This window comes from Callionymus lyra, chromosome 5 (assembly GCF_982586985.1).
Source record: "Callionymus lyra chromosome 5, fCalLyr1.hap1.1, whole genome shotgun sequence".
Classification (NCBI taxonomy): Eukaryota; Metazoa; Chordata; class Actinopteri; order Syngnathiformes; family Callionymidae; genus Callionymus; species Callionymus lyra.
Window position 1 is genome coordinate 30,679,311 of NC_141822.1, and position 18,330 is coordinate 30,697,640.

Here is an 18,330-nt window from a genome sequence, read left to right on the forward strand (position 1 = left end):
CATTTTTTCCCTCCTTTAAAAAACATGTATTTAATTTAAACTAACTCAAACTAACTTTTTTATATAAAAAATTACCTGGCGATTTTTGTTTTATTATTATTATTTGTCCTTTTTTAAAACTTACTTTTTCTTCTTATTTAAACCTACTTTTAAAAAAGCAAGTCTTTTTTAACCTACCTTTTTATTTTTCTTCCGACTCTTCCTAACACTTGAGACCATCTACACACCTGACTCTTCATCTTTGCTCTACAAAACGACTCAACACTGTGACCCCGCACTGAACCCCGGCTCTGCTCCAATGACATGATGGTTCTTTCCATGACATCACAGATGACGGTTAACAAGCCATCTCTCGGGGACTATAACAGAATCTCTGACCACCAGTGGGAATAATCTCTCATTTCCAGAGAAGCTGCTGAAGACTTTCTTACCGTCCCAGGCGTCGAACATGTCGTTGATGAAGTAGTCGATGAAGGAGATCTGAGACTTCGGCACGGAGCAGGTGTTCCGGTCGAACACGGGCATCACCACAGGAAGACCCTGACGCTTCTCTTCATCCGTCTGCAGACAAAAGTTTATGGTTTGTATATCATCAGATGGAGCCCAGAGACAATCTGTACCATCGGCAGAACCATCACCGCTAGTTTGTTTTTTCTCACAGTGAAGTTGTAGTTTAAGTGACAGATTTCCTGTTTGGAACTTCAAATTAAAAGCATGGTTGGTGACTGGGAAGATGCATTAAAATATCTTTCCACACAAGAAGAAGCTCATAAAAGTACAAATATTAAGCGTCACATGTGGAGTGAGAGCACCATGATGGTCTCGGGCAGATACACCGTACCTGTGCTTGGTGAGTACCTCACCTGAGCAAAGTACTCCTCTGAGATCCGGCCGGCCCACTCGATGCACAGCTCCGTGGGTCTGCAGGGATTGGCCACGTCGGCACACTTGATCAACATTCTCTTGATCAGCAGACGGATTTCCGGAGAGTTCCTGAAGTTGGCCGGACCCTCGCAGTCGCTGTTGATGCTCTGGAACACATAGATGATGTCACTTCCTGTCAAAGGGGGGGACAGTTGAAGACATGAAATTAAGACGCATTTTCTCTATTATTTGACACGAGTAGACATTTTAAAACATGTTGATAAAGTGAAGTTGATGATCATCTCTCAATATTTCCATGGTGCTCCAGAACATATAAGAAGGCTGGACAACTGTTTGTCAAATCAATAAAATAACTTTAATCAGGGACCACTCACGCCCGTGCTGGTCTCTTCTATCGCCGCCATCGGTTTGTTGATGCTGTTGACGAACTTGCTGACGTGTTCAAAGTGCCGGGTCATCTCCGTGGCGAGCACCATGTCGATGATGGCCTGTCGTAGAGTCCGGAACTGATTCCTAAGAAGGAGAGAAAGCATCAGAACCGAGCTCCGGGGAAGGACCGAACAGGCTCTGACCGGTCCATGTTCTTGAAGATGTTGCTCTTGGCGTCTCTGCTGGTGAGCTGGAAGGCCAGGGCGGCGTGGTGACTCTCCAGGACCGCCGTGTCGTTGTACAGGACGGCCAGCTCGCTGCCGGCGTTGCACAGGAAGGAGTTGGTCCGGCCCGGGTGGTCCACGTCGTGCACGGTGGCGGCGATCAACGCGGCGACCTCGTCCAGCGGATCCAGACTGCTCTGGATAGAGAGGGACACACGGACGGGTCACAGCTCTGCCTCTCCGGTCCGGAGTCTCTCAGCCACCTTCACTCTGTCCTTGCGCAGGAAGTAGGCGGTGGCGTGCAGCACGTCGGCCGCGTGCGTGGAGTTGTGGTAGGAGTTGGACGAGTGGTAGCTGCCTTCCATCAGCTGCAGCCAGCAGCGGAGAGTCGCCTCGGAGCAGTCCAGGACCTCACCCACGCCGAAGCTGGTGAAGATCTTCAGGCCCAGGAAGGTGAGCGGTCTGATGGTGGAGGGCGACAGAGGTCGTGAGGGTCAATGTCACAGTCACACATATTGAGAATGAGTCTCCTGGTAGCTTTACCACGTTACCCTGGCAACACGAGCAGGTAATACATGTGTGGTTGTCAGGTTGCTTAGAAATTATGTTCAGGTTCAGTTCAATGTTAGACGTCCATACGTTCTGTGTCTACATCTCATCGACAGAATGATTAGACTCTTTTTCAGTAAAATAAAACAGGAAGTTAAACCAACACAAGCTTTTCTGTCATTTTGTAAACAGATGCAATACTGCATTTACACTGTTGTAACACTGGGGGGAGCTAGAAACAAATCTGTTCAATCTCAGTTCCAATTGAAACACAAACACACAACATATATCATATGTTATCTGTTCCCGGGCTACTGCACCTCTTGTGTGTGGCAGCTTCCAGCTCCAGGATGTTGAACTCCCAACACTCCTCGTCGTCCAGCATGTCGGCGATGGCCTGCGGGACGTCGCTCAGGGTGACGGGGATGGTCAGCTGACTCTGGCTCATGTCTGAGACAATTATCAGAAACAAATTAGAGTCCAATTCTGAGAGGTTCAGCCGGTTCACACGCCCTGAGCAGTTCCCCTGTGTTGATGCTTTTAGCTCCACTAAGGTCATGTGATCAAACACTTTCAATGGATCTTTGTGGACAACAGAGGAGAGACAGATGATGACATGTTGTCTCTCTTTTTCAAGCAATCTTCTTGTTTGGTTTGGCACGTATCGCTAATCTCTGGTCGATTTTGCTACCAACAATATTTCTAATGCCCTTAAAGGAGTCAGAATATATGTAATAAATATTAGGCAAACTCTTGTTGTAACAAATGTGGGCGATAATAGGCTGTTTGGCAGAGGTCTGTGATCTCTTAGTGCTTTTCAAGTTGGAATCTTCACTCCATCTGTGCTAATTTCCTTTGGCTTTTTATAAAAAATATGTCGACTGTTTTTCTAAAACGGCCTTTTGAGAGCTGATGATGTTCTACTTCTTTATCGTGTTCTATTAACAAGATATTAAAGTGTTTATTAATATATTATATTGAATATTAAGCGTTTTCTCTGTGTTTGTTTGCAATTGCTAAACTTGAAAGCTTTAAAAACTTAGGTAAATAATTAAAAATTGAGGATCTTTAACGCTTGAAATTAAGAATTTTAGAATTTAGAAATAACCAACAAATGTTTGGGTTTATATTTTCCTGAAAAAAGTATTTTTTCATTCAAAAATATCCTTCTTGAAACAACACTTAAAACTAGCAAAAAAACCTTTGATTAAGAAAAATGGTGACATTTATCGACTGATCACTGGCCTCACAAAGCATCACAGTGAAGGGTTCTGGCAGTTGAAGAATGGAGGTCACAGATCTACAGTTGAACATTTTCTCAGGGTTCTCTCGACTCTGCTGCCTGTGAGCATGTGACTGCAGATGTTTTGCAACAGAGGAAAATCCCTCCATAGACCAACTGAACCGTCAAGAGGGGTTTTAACATTGTCCCAAAAATAAACTCTTTTTCCAAGAAGTTGTCATCGCCCAGAACTGACTTTTTCAAATTCAAGATTATTACAGTAGAAAATTGGACCAGTAGTTTCAGCTGATTTTTAATCTTAGTAAACATTTGTGGAGAGACTTTAGTTTGCATTATTTATTTAAAAGTGTCTTGAATTAAACTGTTTTAACAACTCATTCATAATTAAATGTTTAACCCTTGTGTTATCTCAGGGTCAAGGTGACCCTATTTCTGGAAGCCAGAGGTCGTTCACTTTGACCCAGAGATAACACAAGGGTTAAATATGTATCATGCATTTCACATTACTATGTTGAGAGGTGAGAAATTTTGAATTTTAAGATTTAATGTGTGCCTAAAAACATGTAATAGTAAGTTATGGATAAAATGTGAAACACTTAAACAAAACTAAAATATACAAAGTAGGAAAAAAGTGGGAAAAGTATTTTTAAGAATACATTTACAATACATGCTTCTGCTAATTGTACTAGCCTAAGGTTTAAGTTACAAATATTAGTAATAAAAAATATGATCCGACATTTTTATATTGTAGATATATTGATTTGGAAATACCAACCTTTATTGTTTTTTACATAAATTGATAAATATTAACTTATAATGAAAATAAAATTCCCAAATATAACCTTGAAAAAAACCTTCTGTGCCCTCTTCTGTGGACTTTTGCTCCTGCCTTTACAGCTGATATTTAAAAATATATATATGTATATATATATATATATATATATATACTAGTAGTAAACATGAAAACTCACTTTTAGAGAAAACATACTCGTTCCCAGAGAGCCGCCGTAGTCCGTCCTGAGGAGAAAAACTAGAGATCAGGTCCAAGAGTGGGAATAACATATGAAGATAATAAGATTGGCAGCCATCAGAATATCTTACATTAGTTATTTATAATTATAGTTTTTAAAATGAGGGCCACATGAATACAAGTAAAGGGCCACACAAGTTCTGGTCATTGGAAGCGTCTGTGGTTGGTGTCAACAGGTTCACACTCACACTCATCAGGCCTCCCACCAGGTCGTTGGTGTGCGGGTCGTCGTCCTTAGACGCCAGCTGAGGCGAGTACAGCTCGCTGGTCCTCAGGATCACCAGCACCCGGTCGAGGGCCTCTGCCACCGTGACCGGGCTGCTCTCCTGCGCCGCGTTGATGATGTTGATCACCTGAAGACAATCATCGGTAAAAACAAGGCAGTGGGAAAACAGAGCACACTCGGATTTGCGTGTCATGTGACGCCAGAGGAATCTTGACTTGGCCAGAGGGATGAAAAAGAGACGCACAAGTGCGTCACACACTCAGGAGACTGAGTGTTGTGTGTGTGCGACTAGAAAACCTGACGGACGTCAGCATCACATGGAGCTCACAAGTGATGGCAGCTCTGAAGCTGAAACTAATCAAATGAAAAGTCTTGTGAAGTTCTTTCTAGGAAAGCTCGTCGCCACAAATAGTCGACACTCACGCACACACAATTATCTACTGAACACAAGACTGAAGTGAAGGCAAACATATTTCTATCGTCTAGTGTTTGTCTCTCACGTCTTTATCTAACAACAGTGTTTCTTAACCAACAACAAAAAAAATATGTTTTAATTCCTGCCTCTTACATGGATTTGCTCCGGGGTCTAAAGATAGTGGAAAGTCAACGTGGAAGTTCTGCCAGTATAACTTTGAGGTTAAAATGCTGTGCCTGTGTCTCGCTCTGATGTCAGAACCATCAAAAGGGTAACAACACTGAAGCCACCTAAAGCCAAACCAGTTGAGAAAAAACGTTCTAACCCTTGATTTGTACTTTTTGTGATGTGTAGTGTAAGTAGTGTAGACACTAACACTGAGATGAATGACTCAATGCAGCGCTGCAGAAGACTGTAGATTTGATTTCAGCTCCCCATACAGTGTATACTCCAGCCTGTATGCGTACGATTTTCTTTCCTTAGAAGCTTAAAAAGCCCCTTTCAGTACTTCATCCACGCTTGAAATAAATGCAACTGCCGTCTCTAATCCACTGTCAGAGCAACTTGGCCACATGGTGCCTGTTTGAGTCCCTAATTTAAAGTCGGGTAGAAAAATGGTTAAAACACTAGAGTTCTGAGAGAGTTCTGCCTAAAGTGTCCTGACTGCAGTTCCAATGAAAGAAACCATCTCAGAAAGTCTAAAGTATAATTCTTTAAAATAAGTCTTACTGTCAACAGCATCAAAGACGTTTGCTGACCTTCGTTATTGGAGCTTCGATCGTCATGGAATGAATCCTGGCGACAGAGGAATGTCGTCGGTTCTGTAAACTTGGAGCTGAAAAATTATAAAGAAAAGTTACATTTATAAAGGTGTCCTATTATATGTTTCCGTCAACTTATCTTACAGCCCAATTATTACTATATATTTATATATTTTTATTTTTACAGGCAAAGCTACATATCATTGTAAATTGCAACTTACAATTTTAATTCAAAACATTGCCTTTATTTTTTATTAAATTATATTAAAAACAAATACAAATACTGAAATAGTAATAAGAAGAATAAAGCATCAAGTGGCTGCTGCTGGAAGAAGCATGAGAGAAGAGAACGATGATCATTAGCTTTGTTACTCTATTGAAGCTTTTGTCTTCACACGTTCACTTGAACATCGTGACAATAGTTTTCATCTCGACTGAAGCCGTGTTGGTACGGGCTGCAGCCATGTTTGTTCTCACCGTCGCTCCCACGAGAGCTGAGTGACCTGGCATCCATGGAGTCTTTCCTCCTGTCACGATGACGCAGAGAATGGCTCTCTGGAGACAAAAAGCAAGATGACATGTGCAGATTACATCTGTTCAGGCTCCGGGACAGATTTGTTTTGACTTCAAATCAACTCCAAAAAAGGTTTACTAATGTTCACTGTGTATCTATTGTGTTCTATTACATCAAGATAATTATCTTCTCACTTAGCATCCGTAAGCTAACTTGGTTAAAGAGCAGTTAGCATAGCAATACAAGGCATATTTTATTTCTTTTTCAATTTATTTATTTTTAATCTGATTTATTTACCAAGTCAATGGATTACTCTCCGTTTGAAGATTCATTATTATTATTTAATACATCTTTTAAATTTTAATTAAATAATTCAATGTTTTTATAAGATCTCTGATTCTTTCAAGAGTTTATTTTGTTTTTGGAAAGTTAAAATCATTTTTTCCTTCTTTCATGACAAACATCCGATAGAATTTTAACCATATGGGAGACAAGACACTTTTTACATTGATATTACAAATGAGTTAAAGGCAACATGTCTTTATATAATTTGTATTTTTAATATGGTATTAGAAAAAATCCTACTCACAAGCACATTTATTTTGATGTAAAATGATTTTATGTTTTTTAACATTTCATGAGAACACACAAAAAAAAGTTATACTTTAATTAAAATATTGATTCAATATTTTAAGAAACTCACCTGAGTGTTCTCCAACAAATCTTTCCTCCTTGTTGAATTTGTTCACCTGAAAGTAGTTAAGTTTGAAATAAATATCTGAAGGATGACAGTCTGCTCCTCCAAGCATGAGTCACATGATCTCTACAGTGAGAACAACTTTCAAAGACCTTTGGCTGTGATTTGAGAAGAAGTTTTGATTTTATGAAGTATCAAACTTAAGGCCACTGGACCATATTTGACCTGTCATATCATTTCATGTGTTCCGCGACATTAAATATTTACATTAAATAAATGCAGATTAAAGTTTATGATAATATACTGAACTATAAAGTTGGAAGCGTTTAAGGAACAAAAGTGAAATTGAGATGTCAAAAACAAAACAAAAACACATTGTTGGGTATAGAAGGCATGATAGGGGAAAAAAAATAAAATAATGTTAATCAATTTAAATGATCTAAATATGAATCATAAAATAACTACGGACAGAAATAACATTTTTATTTAAAATTAACTCTTGAGTTCCCAAAGGCCGCATACAGTAAGTTTTTTAAAATGATAGTTGATTATATTTTAAGAGTGATACTTGTTCTTGTACACAAAGTTTCATCAGAGAGCATATACTGGAGTAGAATATCTTCAAACCTTCCATGTCTTCCTGTCAGTACAACTGTGTATGAAACATTTATCTTCTTCTGGTCTCCAGGATTCTCTTTAGACGAGTGACTCGCTGCCTCCAGTGGAGAGCTCCTGAATATTCATATGATGACTGAAGTTCATCCAAACTAAAGTTGTTTCACAGACGAAGACGCAAAGTCAAGCGGACGTTCCTAAGCCCTGTATTGTAACTGCAGCAGTGCTGAGTAAACAGGATTACGGACAGTGTCAACTACTGATCCAGGTTTCGAGAAATGATTGTGATGATGGTCAAGTCATACCATCTGTAACAGGAAATCTGACTATAGTCCGTTCATTCTTAGAGGCTCAATTAATTATCTCTGTGTTGGTTTCCCGTCACCAAACACTCTCGTCGATGTATTTATTCCAGCAGCAGTTTTTACTCCTATTAGAAGTCTCTGTTTAATTGTGACTTCCTTATTCTCCTTATTTGTTACTTAACTTATCTTAAACACTGGCATCATCGACACTATATCAACCTAAACAATAATGTTCGATACAAGACAACCCTCTTGTGGGCCACATTCAAATCCGTTGGCAGGCAGGATTTGTACCCTGGGCCTTGAGTTTGAAACATGTGTCTTATAGGAATTAAACTTTATAGTGTCTTGGAGAAAACACAGAACTTTTTTCTGGAGGTTAAAGCTCATTTACCATAACCACACCCACTATTCTGTGATTGGTCAAACATTGAGGTTTTTCACAGCGTGTCATCAATCACAGAAGTCTCCACCGCCAAGGGACTCGTTGTATAAACAAAGCGGGTGATGAGAGACTCACTGCATCTTGGAGAGACGGACTTCAGGAGTGCGCTTTCAAGAAGAGGGCGATACTCTTCTATGAAGCTCATGATGCTAACAGTGTGCTATTATTTAGTAAGTTTACTCAATAATGATTTGTATTTTCTATTGTTATTGCCTTTGCTTCATAAATGGCTTATTTTAAAAAGTCAACCATACAGATTTAGGGATTTAAATTACATTCAGAATTGCAGAAAGCTTTGCATAGAGCATCATTACTGTATCTCAAACACAGATAAGATTCACCTGCACATCGCTGAAATCTGAGTACAATAATAGATATTTTCAGTTTAAAGTACTAAAACAATTAATGAAAGCTGAAAGTGAGATGTTTCCAATGAGTTCACTGAGAGGGAGCGAGACAAAGAGAGTGTGGAGTGAGTTGCAAAGTAATTTCTGAGTTAGAAAATGATTGAGAAAGAAGACTAGTGTTGCTTAACATGTTTGAGTCTCATTAAAAATATCTTTAAAATATTCGAGTTTGGGAAAGTTTCAAGTAGCTAAATAATAATAATCCAGGAGTACAATCTGTCATTTTCATATTCATCATCTCACACTTGATTATTCATGTCTGTTCAGAAAGAAGAAGAAGAATCTCAAGCTTAAAATAACAGCGAAGAGAGAAGTTCACAACCTCCTCCATGTTCACCGGAGCAGAAAGACTCCAAACTTCCAGCTTCTCTTTCATTTCTGAGCATTGACTGTCAGTGAGTTTAAACAGGCTGGTGAGAACTGAAAGGCTTTTTTTTCTCCCTCTGCGATTTCGGGAACGGGATCATCCAAAACCATGACTAAGGACTCCTGATCCCGGCATGGCTCCGTGCTTGGCGGCGAGGGTCAGATGCGGGCGGCTGACTCACCTCGTGTACACATGAAGGGAAGCGTTCTAACCGGAGTATAGATAGAAGTGACGTCTGGCTGCCAGCCCTCGCAGGCTTTAGCAGGGAATCCTGCAGCTCAGTCGTCACTCTGAGGCTGTCGGCCGGCACCGAGCCGAGCGACTCGCCGACTCAACACACACCGTATTATTGAGAAAACATGTCAACTATTGACCACTTCTAGTGTAGAGACTCTCGACTAGAGATGTTTAAAAAAGACTTTGGTTTAATGGTCCACAACGAAGTAGATGATCTTCAAAATACACAAAACTCACCTGATTGTTGTTGTCCAGGTGAGGTCTTTTGATGGCCACGAAATGCCGGATTTTCCTGCCGGATCAAGACAACAGTCAGACCTGACATCACATCCATGTCTCCCTAATGTTTCCTCACCCTCCCTGACCCACGACCGGTGTGATCTTCACGTTCTGTTGAATACTGTCTCCAGACTTCTTCCTGGCGAAGTAGATCCCCTGCCACTCCTCCACACACAAGATTCACAGGTGAGGCTCTGTGGGTCACTCACGGCGCCAGACTCTCACTTTTCCTGTCTTGCTGCAGGTGTTGATGGTGTCCAGCAGGTCCGCCTGGTTCCTGTCGCTCTTGGGGAGTTCGGTCAGCTGCTTACCGATCAGCTCGCCTTTGTGGTAGCCCATCATGCGCTCGAACGCCGGGTTCACGTACTGGAACATGAAGGTCAATGAGGCTCCATTCAAGGTCAAACTTTGCAAACCACCAAGACCCAGATATTCACATTACTCACTCAAATAACCGTCACAAATAAAAATGTATTGTTATATATTTCACTATTCTTTGACAGGGTACGATCTTTTAGAATGATCGAGTAATGGTTGCAAACTGGTGATTTTTCAAACGTTGATGGTGCTTTAACATGCAGTTTGGCCAAATACAATTTTCGAAATAAAAGCAAGATGTCATCAAGGTAAAAATGTGATATAAACTTGCTTCCATTTTAAGGGAAAGGCTTTATCAGGATTCTGGCTCTTTAACTCTATGTTGAATGTCTTTTTTGATAAAAGAAAAAAAAAAGGTCATCAGGGAGACAAAAACCAAATTTAAGCACCTAACATAGACACTGTTTTCTTTTAGTCTCACTCCCTCTCAGTGAACTCTTAGCTACGGCTGTGTGAGTTTAACAGATTTAGCATCAGCATCTCTAAATTACAGTTAACAAGATTAATTCATGCAAGAAAAAAACTTTTTTTTACTTAAGCCTGTAATTGTTAGTGTGTGTCCTCACAGCTCAAAGTCACTGCTTTAAATGTGTAAAAGTGTGACACAATACGACTGACACACGTTGCGTTACTGCACAAGCTATAGAAGTTAATCTGTTAAAGATTTCCAAATTATCTCTAGATACTATTGATGTTTGTACAGATCAGCTTGGCTGTACTCTTTGTCTCACTCCCTCTCACTAAACTCATCGATGTAGCAGCGTGGGTTTATCAGATGTGAAGCTTGAACTTCCACATGTCTCACGTTATATGCTATAAAATAATCACACATTTGTTCAGGATTTATTGAACTAAAATGGATGGATCTACTGCAGTACCAGATGGCAGATAGCAAACTTTATTGATTCAATGTTGATTTTTAGTCAATCAATGTTGATTCAATGTTGAATTACTGTCGACATTTTAACATTGAAAATCTGACGTTGAATCAACATTGATTCAACATTAGACATAGATGGGGGGTGTTGGGGGAGGGGCATTTGTGGGAGGAATTTGGACATCTGTGGCCAGTTGCGATCATCTTTTTGTTTTAACATATATTTATATATTATATTTATTATTATCCTTAAGTACTACCTGGTCATTGTTGTTCTACTCATAACTTGCAAATTACTATGCCGTGAATTCATCTTTTCTTTTATCTTGATCACTTTTCAATAGCATGTTAGCTAAAACAGCTCATTATTAAAGCATCTTGCCTTCATTCTCTGGTTCCACTGAACGGGGATGAGTTGTGTCATGTTTTGACTATAAAAGTTCTTCTGAATGATGGAAATCAAATACAGAAAGACGAAGAGCACCAAAAAACAACGTTGATTATTTGACTTGAATAATATTGAGGACCAAAAGCGACATAATTCTATGAATAAATACATACTTAAAAATTTAATAATAACATTACATTTATTTTCCTGGTACAGTGATGACACTGTCAGTAGTGATCTTAACTGCTACACTTACTTTCAAGTATTAACGCATCTATTTCTACCTACTTTCTCTGATCTACTTACCTCCGTTCCAACCGCTGATTCAAGTACACGCATACAATTACTATAATTTAAAAGCATTTACAGTTTTTATGTCTTTTTTTAGTCGCCGGAAACTGCTCAGAAAGTGCTCATCACTTTGGCCAGCATTATAATGGTTAGTGAATCACTTCACTTCCTATGTGTGTTCAAGTTAAAACATTTCCTTCTTGCGTTATAGGCTTAAGTTGAAGCTGCTCGGCCGAGTTAGTCCAACTGAATAATGACGGTAGGAAGACAAACTTCGGTAACATTTGGATATGTGTTGTCTAGAGTTGTTGTTGTTATATAGCTTCATTATAATTTGTTATTTTTAAATAAATGATAAGTCTGATAAAAGTGTAATAATGTATTCCAAGACTTTACGTGTAATTTCATTCTGTGTTTTTAAGGTTCAGCTCCTGAAACACAACAGGGAATGTCCTGCAGTAAAGAGACGGATTATGCAAGGCAAGTATCATTTTCTCATCAACTTCATAACAATTAAGTATTACCAATTATTCAGCTGAATATAATAAAAATAAACAATTTGACCAGAAACAGACAGCGTCGCAGTACAGGGACACAGAAGTGGCTCCGCTATGGACCTGATAGAAGAGGCGGAGCTGCAAGTCCAAGGAAGGAAAATAGCTCAAAGGGCAATAATTGTATGTTACATAATGTGAGAAACATTAAGATGTTACAATGTGTTAATATAGTCATTTAGAATTATTGGTCTAAATACATTATACCATGCAGTAAAACAGCTGTTCGTTTGTGTGTATTTTTTAGTAATATGTTAGGATTGCTCCAAACTTGTCTGTTAGGCAGATGGTAGTGAGATCACTTAGTAATTGACTAGTTTGGCTTGCTGCTCCTTTAACTATAACTTGAATAGTGTAAAAAATATTTTTAATAAGGAATATTAAAAGCATACAGAGGATGGATGAAATTGTTAAAATGGCCTTTATATAATGACATGTTGTGTTATTGTTAGATTTGGTTATGAATCCAATGTTATTTCAATTTGGATAATAACATAGTTGAAACAAAATTGATTGAAAATCTAAAATTGTTTAAATGTTGATCATAGCGAGCACTTTCAATGTAAATTTCCATATCAATATCAATGTCGAAAGTAACCATCAATATATATATATACGTTGATTTAATGTTATTTTACTATCTGGGGGAGATTTTACCTAAATAAATTGTATATGACTTTTTTTTTATCTTCCAGCAAACATTTGTGAAATGTTTGATAAAAGATCCATTAAGGTTTTTGGAAGTGTGTCTGTGCCCTGCTAAATCACTGTGTGTGTGTGTGTGTGCGCGTGTGTGTGTGTGTGTACCTGTATAACATGCTCCTCACTGGTGATCTCCACAGCTTCCTGACAGTGTTCTAGTGCAGTAAAAACTGTGTTGCAAGCCCTGCGCGTTAGAAAAACAGCAACTTTCAACTCAAAGTAACTTCATAAAGAAATAACACCAGTCGATTTTGTTAGATTTCGACTCAAGGGTGTATTTATTATTTATTTTTCTGAGGTCAGGAACTAGAATTTCATTAAAAAAAGTTGGTTTGTTTTTTATTTTTTATTTTAAAATCGTACAATTAAAACACTTAATGTCTAAAATAAATACTGTAAGGTATACTTGTCTTTACCATGATGTCACTACATATTGAAATGATATAAAACAAATCAAATCACAAGTGAAAAAAATATTTGAATTATAAATCTTTATTTTTAAATTTAATAATAGATATTGAATATTTCAAATTAAAATTGGTAATTATAATTTTATATATTATATGACAAATAATCCTCCTCTCGATTAAATATAATTTTAATTGTATGTATAGATATAAAAAATACACAATAACAATTTATGACACAGATTTTTTTCTCTTTAATAACTTTTATATATGTATTTATGTTTTTTTTAAACTAAATTAACTTCATTGTATTCCTTCCTCTGTCTCTCCGTTTATTTTATTATACTACTAAGATACCCCAAAGGTCAATAAAAAAGATAGATAAGTCATGTGAGCTGGTGATGAAGTGTGAGGTGAGTCACCTGAGTTTGAAGTGGCAGCGCACCTCTCCGTGCTGCACCTGAAGCAGCTCGTTGTAGCAGCTGGTCACGTTGTTGTTCTCCATGAACCTCTGGATACAAGAGCAGAACACGCCCGGGTCAGGCTGACACGGAAGGAACATGCTAGCCGTACTCCAGTGTGAAATGATGATGGAGAAAAGTTTTTGATGGTTACAACTTTATTTTGCTGCTCAAGAGTTCAATGCAAAATATAACTGGTTTTAGGTCTGAATTGCCATTTGGTAAGAATTTGTTGTACCTGAAAAAAAGTTTTCTTTCCTACATTAAAATGTTTTGTCCACTGTTTTTTTTAATTTAAAAGAAAGTGTACAACATGTAGTATTGACAAATTAAACAACATGTATAGCTTATTTAATTATAACTGTAATATCCAACATTATTACATTTTTGTTTCCATTTTTCCCACTTTACTCCTGTTCTCCTTCATTCACATGAAGGCCATTAGGCCATTATCTTCTTCCATTCTTTCTGTTGCCTTGACAACCCTGACAACAGGTCACATGATGTGGTGCGGCTGCTAAGTGAACCGCTCTGAGCTGGACTTACTCGACTGAATCCGGCGCACAAGAGAGGGAGAACTGAGGGCTCGTCGAGGTCAGCGGGTCTGCAGAGTTTTGGACAACAGTTGTCATAGTTACTGAGTGATAAGGGAACAAAAGATGAAAAGATAAAGATAAACATCTTCAACGACAGGGAAACGTCAAGATCAGGAAAACCGACCTCTGAGGAACGACCGCCAGGATCACGCTGTTTTCTGAGGGTTTGGTGGCTCGGATCAGTCTGAGGAGAGAAGAGTGAGCAGCGGCGTCTTCACTGCAGAACTCAGAGTCTCACCGACACACGGCTTCAGGCTCGAAGTATCGAGAGCTGCGTCCGTCGATGATGACGATCTCGTGGTGTTTGTCCAGGAAACACTCCACGGCCGACTCTGGGGTTCGTGCGATGTTGCATCTGAAGCCGGCGCGGTCACAGGCCCACCAGAAGGCGTCGCTCTGACTGTCCTCCTTAGCAAACACCAGCAGGACCTGCAGGACCAGAACATTAGATGAGGCCCGACATCTTTACGTTACAATGGTGCAGCCAGCTGCAGTCTTTGTGGTTTGCTAATGGCTACATAAGGAAATATATTTCAACTTTATCATACATTTTTTTTTGTGTTCATAAAGTTTAACCTGATAACTGCCTGAGCGACTCATACAAATGGATTGTTTGAGTCACTGGACTCGCTCCTGCCCCCTGGTGGACCCAGAAAGACACAACATCTATCAAACTTAATAACAATTATTGAAATAGAGACAGTTTGAAATATGTGGTTGTTTTTTTTAGTTTCACAATTGTCTTCAAAGCTCTTGAGGGGGGACAAAAAATAAGGATATTCAAGAATTCAGCTTGAATCTAATTTGATTGTGTACTATTTAAAAGAATAACATTAAGAGATTCTAGAGAAAAAAATCACAACAAAACATCAAATGCAAACATGTGTTAAAATGCCATAAAATAAATAATTGACCACTTAATTAATAAACTTTTAACCAAAAAATATTTAAAAGCACTATGAAAAATATGAATACAATACCCCAAAAAAAGTGGAAAAAGGTCTTTAACAAGTTATGTGTAAATGTTAACTATCATAAAAGTGTTAGATAGCCATCAGAAGCATCTTTAAATGGTCAGTATATAGTAGTATTTTGACCTCATAGATGGAGCCAGAGTGGCCCCCAGACAGCACTCTGCCCAGGTTTAATCAGTGGGAAATATAAAATGGAGGCCTTGATGTTTAATTTAACCTTTTACCAGCTTTTTGGGTTATTTGATTTTATTTTAAAGCACAAACAACCTTTTAATTATCCCGGGGAGCATCACATAGTTGAAATAAAAAACACAAACGTGCTGCGGGTCCTCACAAAATCTTCTTAAAAATAAAATAAAATATTCTTCTCCATCCCTCCCAGGATTCTGCTGCTGAAAAACACAAACCCAGCTGCTGTTTTTTCAGCATTAATGAGTGAAAATATTGAGGACGTGATGTAGAGACACAGATACGAGCAGAGCGTCCACCTCACGTCCTCAGAGACGCTCTTTGTTGTTGTGGTTGGAAACGTGAACTTTTACTGATACAGTAGCAATATTTACACGACAGAGATACACTGAAATAATCCTCCTACTGCTTTCACTGACTCTAAAATAGATTCTCTAAAAGTTTGAGACGCCTCAATGAGCCAAGAATCACAGAGAGAGTCGAGTCGTTCACGAGTCATGTGACCTGAGACTTCAGTAGCTCTGTTAGCGTTTGTGCTAATGATTCTTCGACACAAGGAATCATGGAAAATGTTGTCACAACATGATCTGGAGCTTGTAATCCATGCGTTTGTGTATTATCGTCTGGACAATTGCAAACAGTTTGTTTTTGTGTCTTAACAAGAAGGAGCTGTCTCGCCTAAAGTTGATACAAAACTCTGCAGTTAAAGTCTGAGCTGTTCTAGTAGAAGAACTCACATTTCTCCGATCCTTCAATCTCTTCAGTGGCTGCCAGTTTCTTTCAGGATCAACTTTAAAATTCTGGTTCTTACTTTCACATCTATTCATGGTCAGACTCCTCCTTACATCACTGATCTGATCCAGCCTTACACCCCAGCTCGGGCTCTGAGGTCTGTGGATCAGAACACGGCTCAGGACCAGAGGAGAGAAATCCTTTCAGGATGTGTCTAAGCTTAGAAAGATCTTCCTCTCTCTCTGTGTTTGATGGATCTACTGACTCCTTCAAGAAACATCTTAAGACATTTTTATTCATGAAGGCTTCTCCCTGACTCAACAAGACCAGACCGTTTCTGAAATACTTTGATAGAGAAGTTAAAAAAGTGGCAGCTTAGTGTTCAGTTGCTTTTGCATTTGTGTTGTGTGTATCAGAATAAATCAAAATATAAAATAGTTGAATTTAACATTTTAATAATTATAATAATATTCAATTATTTTAATTAATTTAAAAATCCTTTAAATGTAGAATTTTTCCAGTTCAAATCCATATCTCTCTCGCGCCTTCTGTTGTGCCTTCAAGATCCTGCAGTGAGATTGTAGATTATTTTCTCAGCACACGTGAAAATTAACACGGTATCAACACTGATCAAGATGTTGGAACACGGACAGTAGCGACGCACACATCAGAACAGCTGTGTGTCCACACGTCTCACACTGAGGGACACATTGACAGATGTAGAGAAGAAACCTCAAGACTGTGAAGCGACTCAGGACCTGCTGTGAGAGTTAAATGTTGAGACGTCCACACATCATTCAGCTGCTGTCGCTGCCCTCGTCTGACCTCCAGGACGCTCTGAGCGACACGTGAAACGTCTCGAGTGCAGTCCAGGATGAAAAGCAGGACCGATCATCAGAAGAACGAACAGAACTTCATGCCTGTTTTGTAGAATCTCATTTCAGACGTCACTTTGAAACAAAACATTCCCCCATTTGTCAAAGAGCATCAGCGACGGAATTCTTCAGGTTCTCATGCGCGTACGATATTGTGAGATTTTTCAACGTCACATAATGAGCCAAGAGCAGCAATAACATTATGACCACTGGCTCTTTTGACACATCTTATCGTCTTTACTCAAGGTCAAGGTTCTCTTCCTGTCCTCAGCCAGGTCAAAATGATTTCTTCTACATTTGGTAATTTTAGCATCCCTATTGTATCACCTGAACAATGTATGTATACATGCTTTTTGCATTAAAACAATATCAATATTTTTGTCATTTTTAACAAAATAATTCTTCGTCAAAGTTCCACCCAGAATGATCCTGAACATAGTGACGTGTTCTCCCTCAGCTGCTCTAAGCATGATAATCATGGGACAAACCACAGTTTCACACCAACAAACAGACACGTTTTTCACGCCACACAACAGCATCCTTTTGTGCGGACACACAACAGTGGGCGACACCGACGCACACTCGCAGCTGGTCCGTGGCCAGAAGCAACAGAACCGAGCCGAGCCTCACAGCAGCGTCACCGTCTGACTCTCTCCACCGACAACAAAGAAGAAAGCGACATGAAAAAAAGAAAGGTCAAGGTCGTGACCTCAGCACTTTTTTGCTCACTATCACTGTAGCTTTCTCACAGAGAATGAAAACATCAGGCCAGAGAAGTCGCACAGTGTGTGCTGCCCATGATCATATTTCAAAGGTCTGTTATTTTGAGTTATATAATGTTATATGGAAATAACAATTCTTGGCTAAAACGGAAACCTGAAAAAGGTTGAAAACCAAAACAACAAAAAGGTAATTCCTTGTGGAATTATTATTATTATGTATTTATAAAATAATAAATCAATTGCATATTTGAAAATATTGCACAGGTGGGGGAAACATTAAAGTGAAGCAAGAACACAAGCCATATTGAGACCTTACAAAGTAAAACAGGAAGTAGCCATAGAACTAAAAAAAGTAAAACAGGAAGTAGCAATAGAACTAATACAAAGTAAAACAGGAAGTAGCACTAGAATAGCAATAGAACAAAATTATATGTTGAGTTTTTATTTGGTTACAAAGTGAGTTTGAAAGTGATTTATAAAAGTGCAGCAGGTTTGTTATTGTACATTTGTCAAATAACCCAAAATTTGATTTTACTTACTAACATTTGTAAAGTTATAAAGTCAAATTAAATGCAAAAGAGATTGAAGTTCCTCCAGAGATGATGCATTCAAGTAC

At 38.8% G+C, this 18,330-nt stretch overlaps 1 protein-coding gene across 2 annotated transcripts in view; it reads right to left on the bottom strand.

Moving 5' to 3' along the window:
* pde8b (phosphodiesterase 8B) overlaps nt 1–18,330 on the bottom strand; it is a 28,499-nt gene that overhangs the window by 2,256 nt on the left and 7,913 nt on the right. Inside the window, exons 3-21 of one of the 2 annotated variants that reach the window (XM_087791929.1) lie at nt 14,461–14,651; nt 14,347–14,406; nt 14,173–14,230; nt 13,588–13,676; nt 12,864–12,942; nt 9,794–9,934; nt 9,645–9,733; nt 9,527–9,581; nt 6,920–6,965; nt 6,180–6,257; nt 5,700–5,776; nt 4,489–4,653; nt 4,242–4,287; nt 2,348–2,477; nt 1,742–1,940; nt 1,458–1,675; nt 1,260–1,398; nt 864–1,031; nt 432–561 (exon numbers count right to left, since the gene is read on the bottom strand). In XM_087791929.1, the coding sequence (XP_087648055.1) occupies nt 432–561; nt 864–1,031; nt 1,260–1,398; nt 1,458–1,675; nt 1,742–1,940; nt 2,348–2,477; nt 4,242–4,287; nt 4,489–4,653; nt 5,700–5,776; nt 6,180–6,257; nt 6,920–6,965; nt 9,527–9,581; nt 9,645–9,733; nt 9,794–9,934; nt 12,864–12,942; nt 13,588–13,676; nt 14,173–14,230; nt 14,347–14,406; nt 14,461–14,651 (2,158 nt within the window). Of the gene's footprint in view, nt 1–431; nt 562–863; nt 1,032–1,259; nt 1,399–1,457; nt 1,676–1,741; nt 1,941–2,347; nt 2,478–4,241; nt 4,288–4,488; nt 4,654–5,699; nt 5,777–6,179; nt 6,258–6,919; nt 6,966–9,526; nt 9,582–9,644; nt 9,734–9,793; nt 9,935–12,863; nt 12,943–13,587; nt 13,677–14,172; nt 14,264–14,346; nt 14,407–14,460; nt 14,652–18,330 lie in introns of both variants that reach the window. The other variant, XM_087791928.1, reaches the window with a different exon arrangement.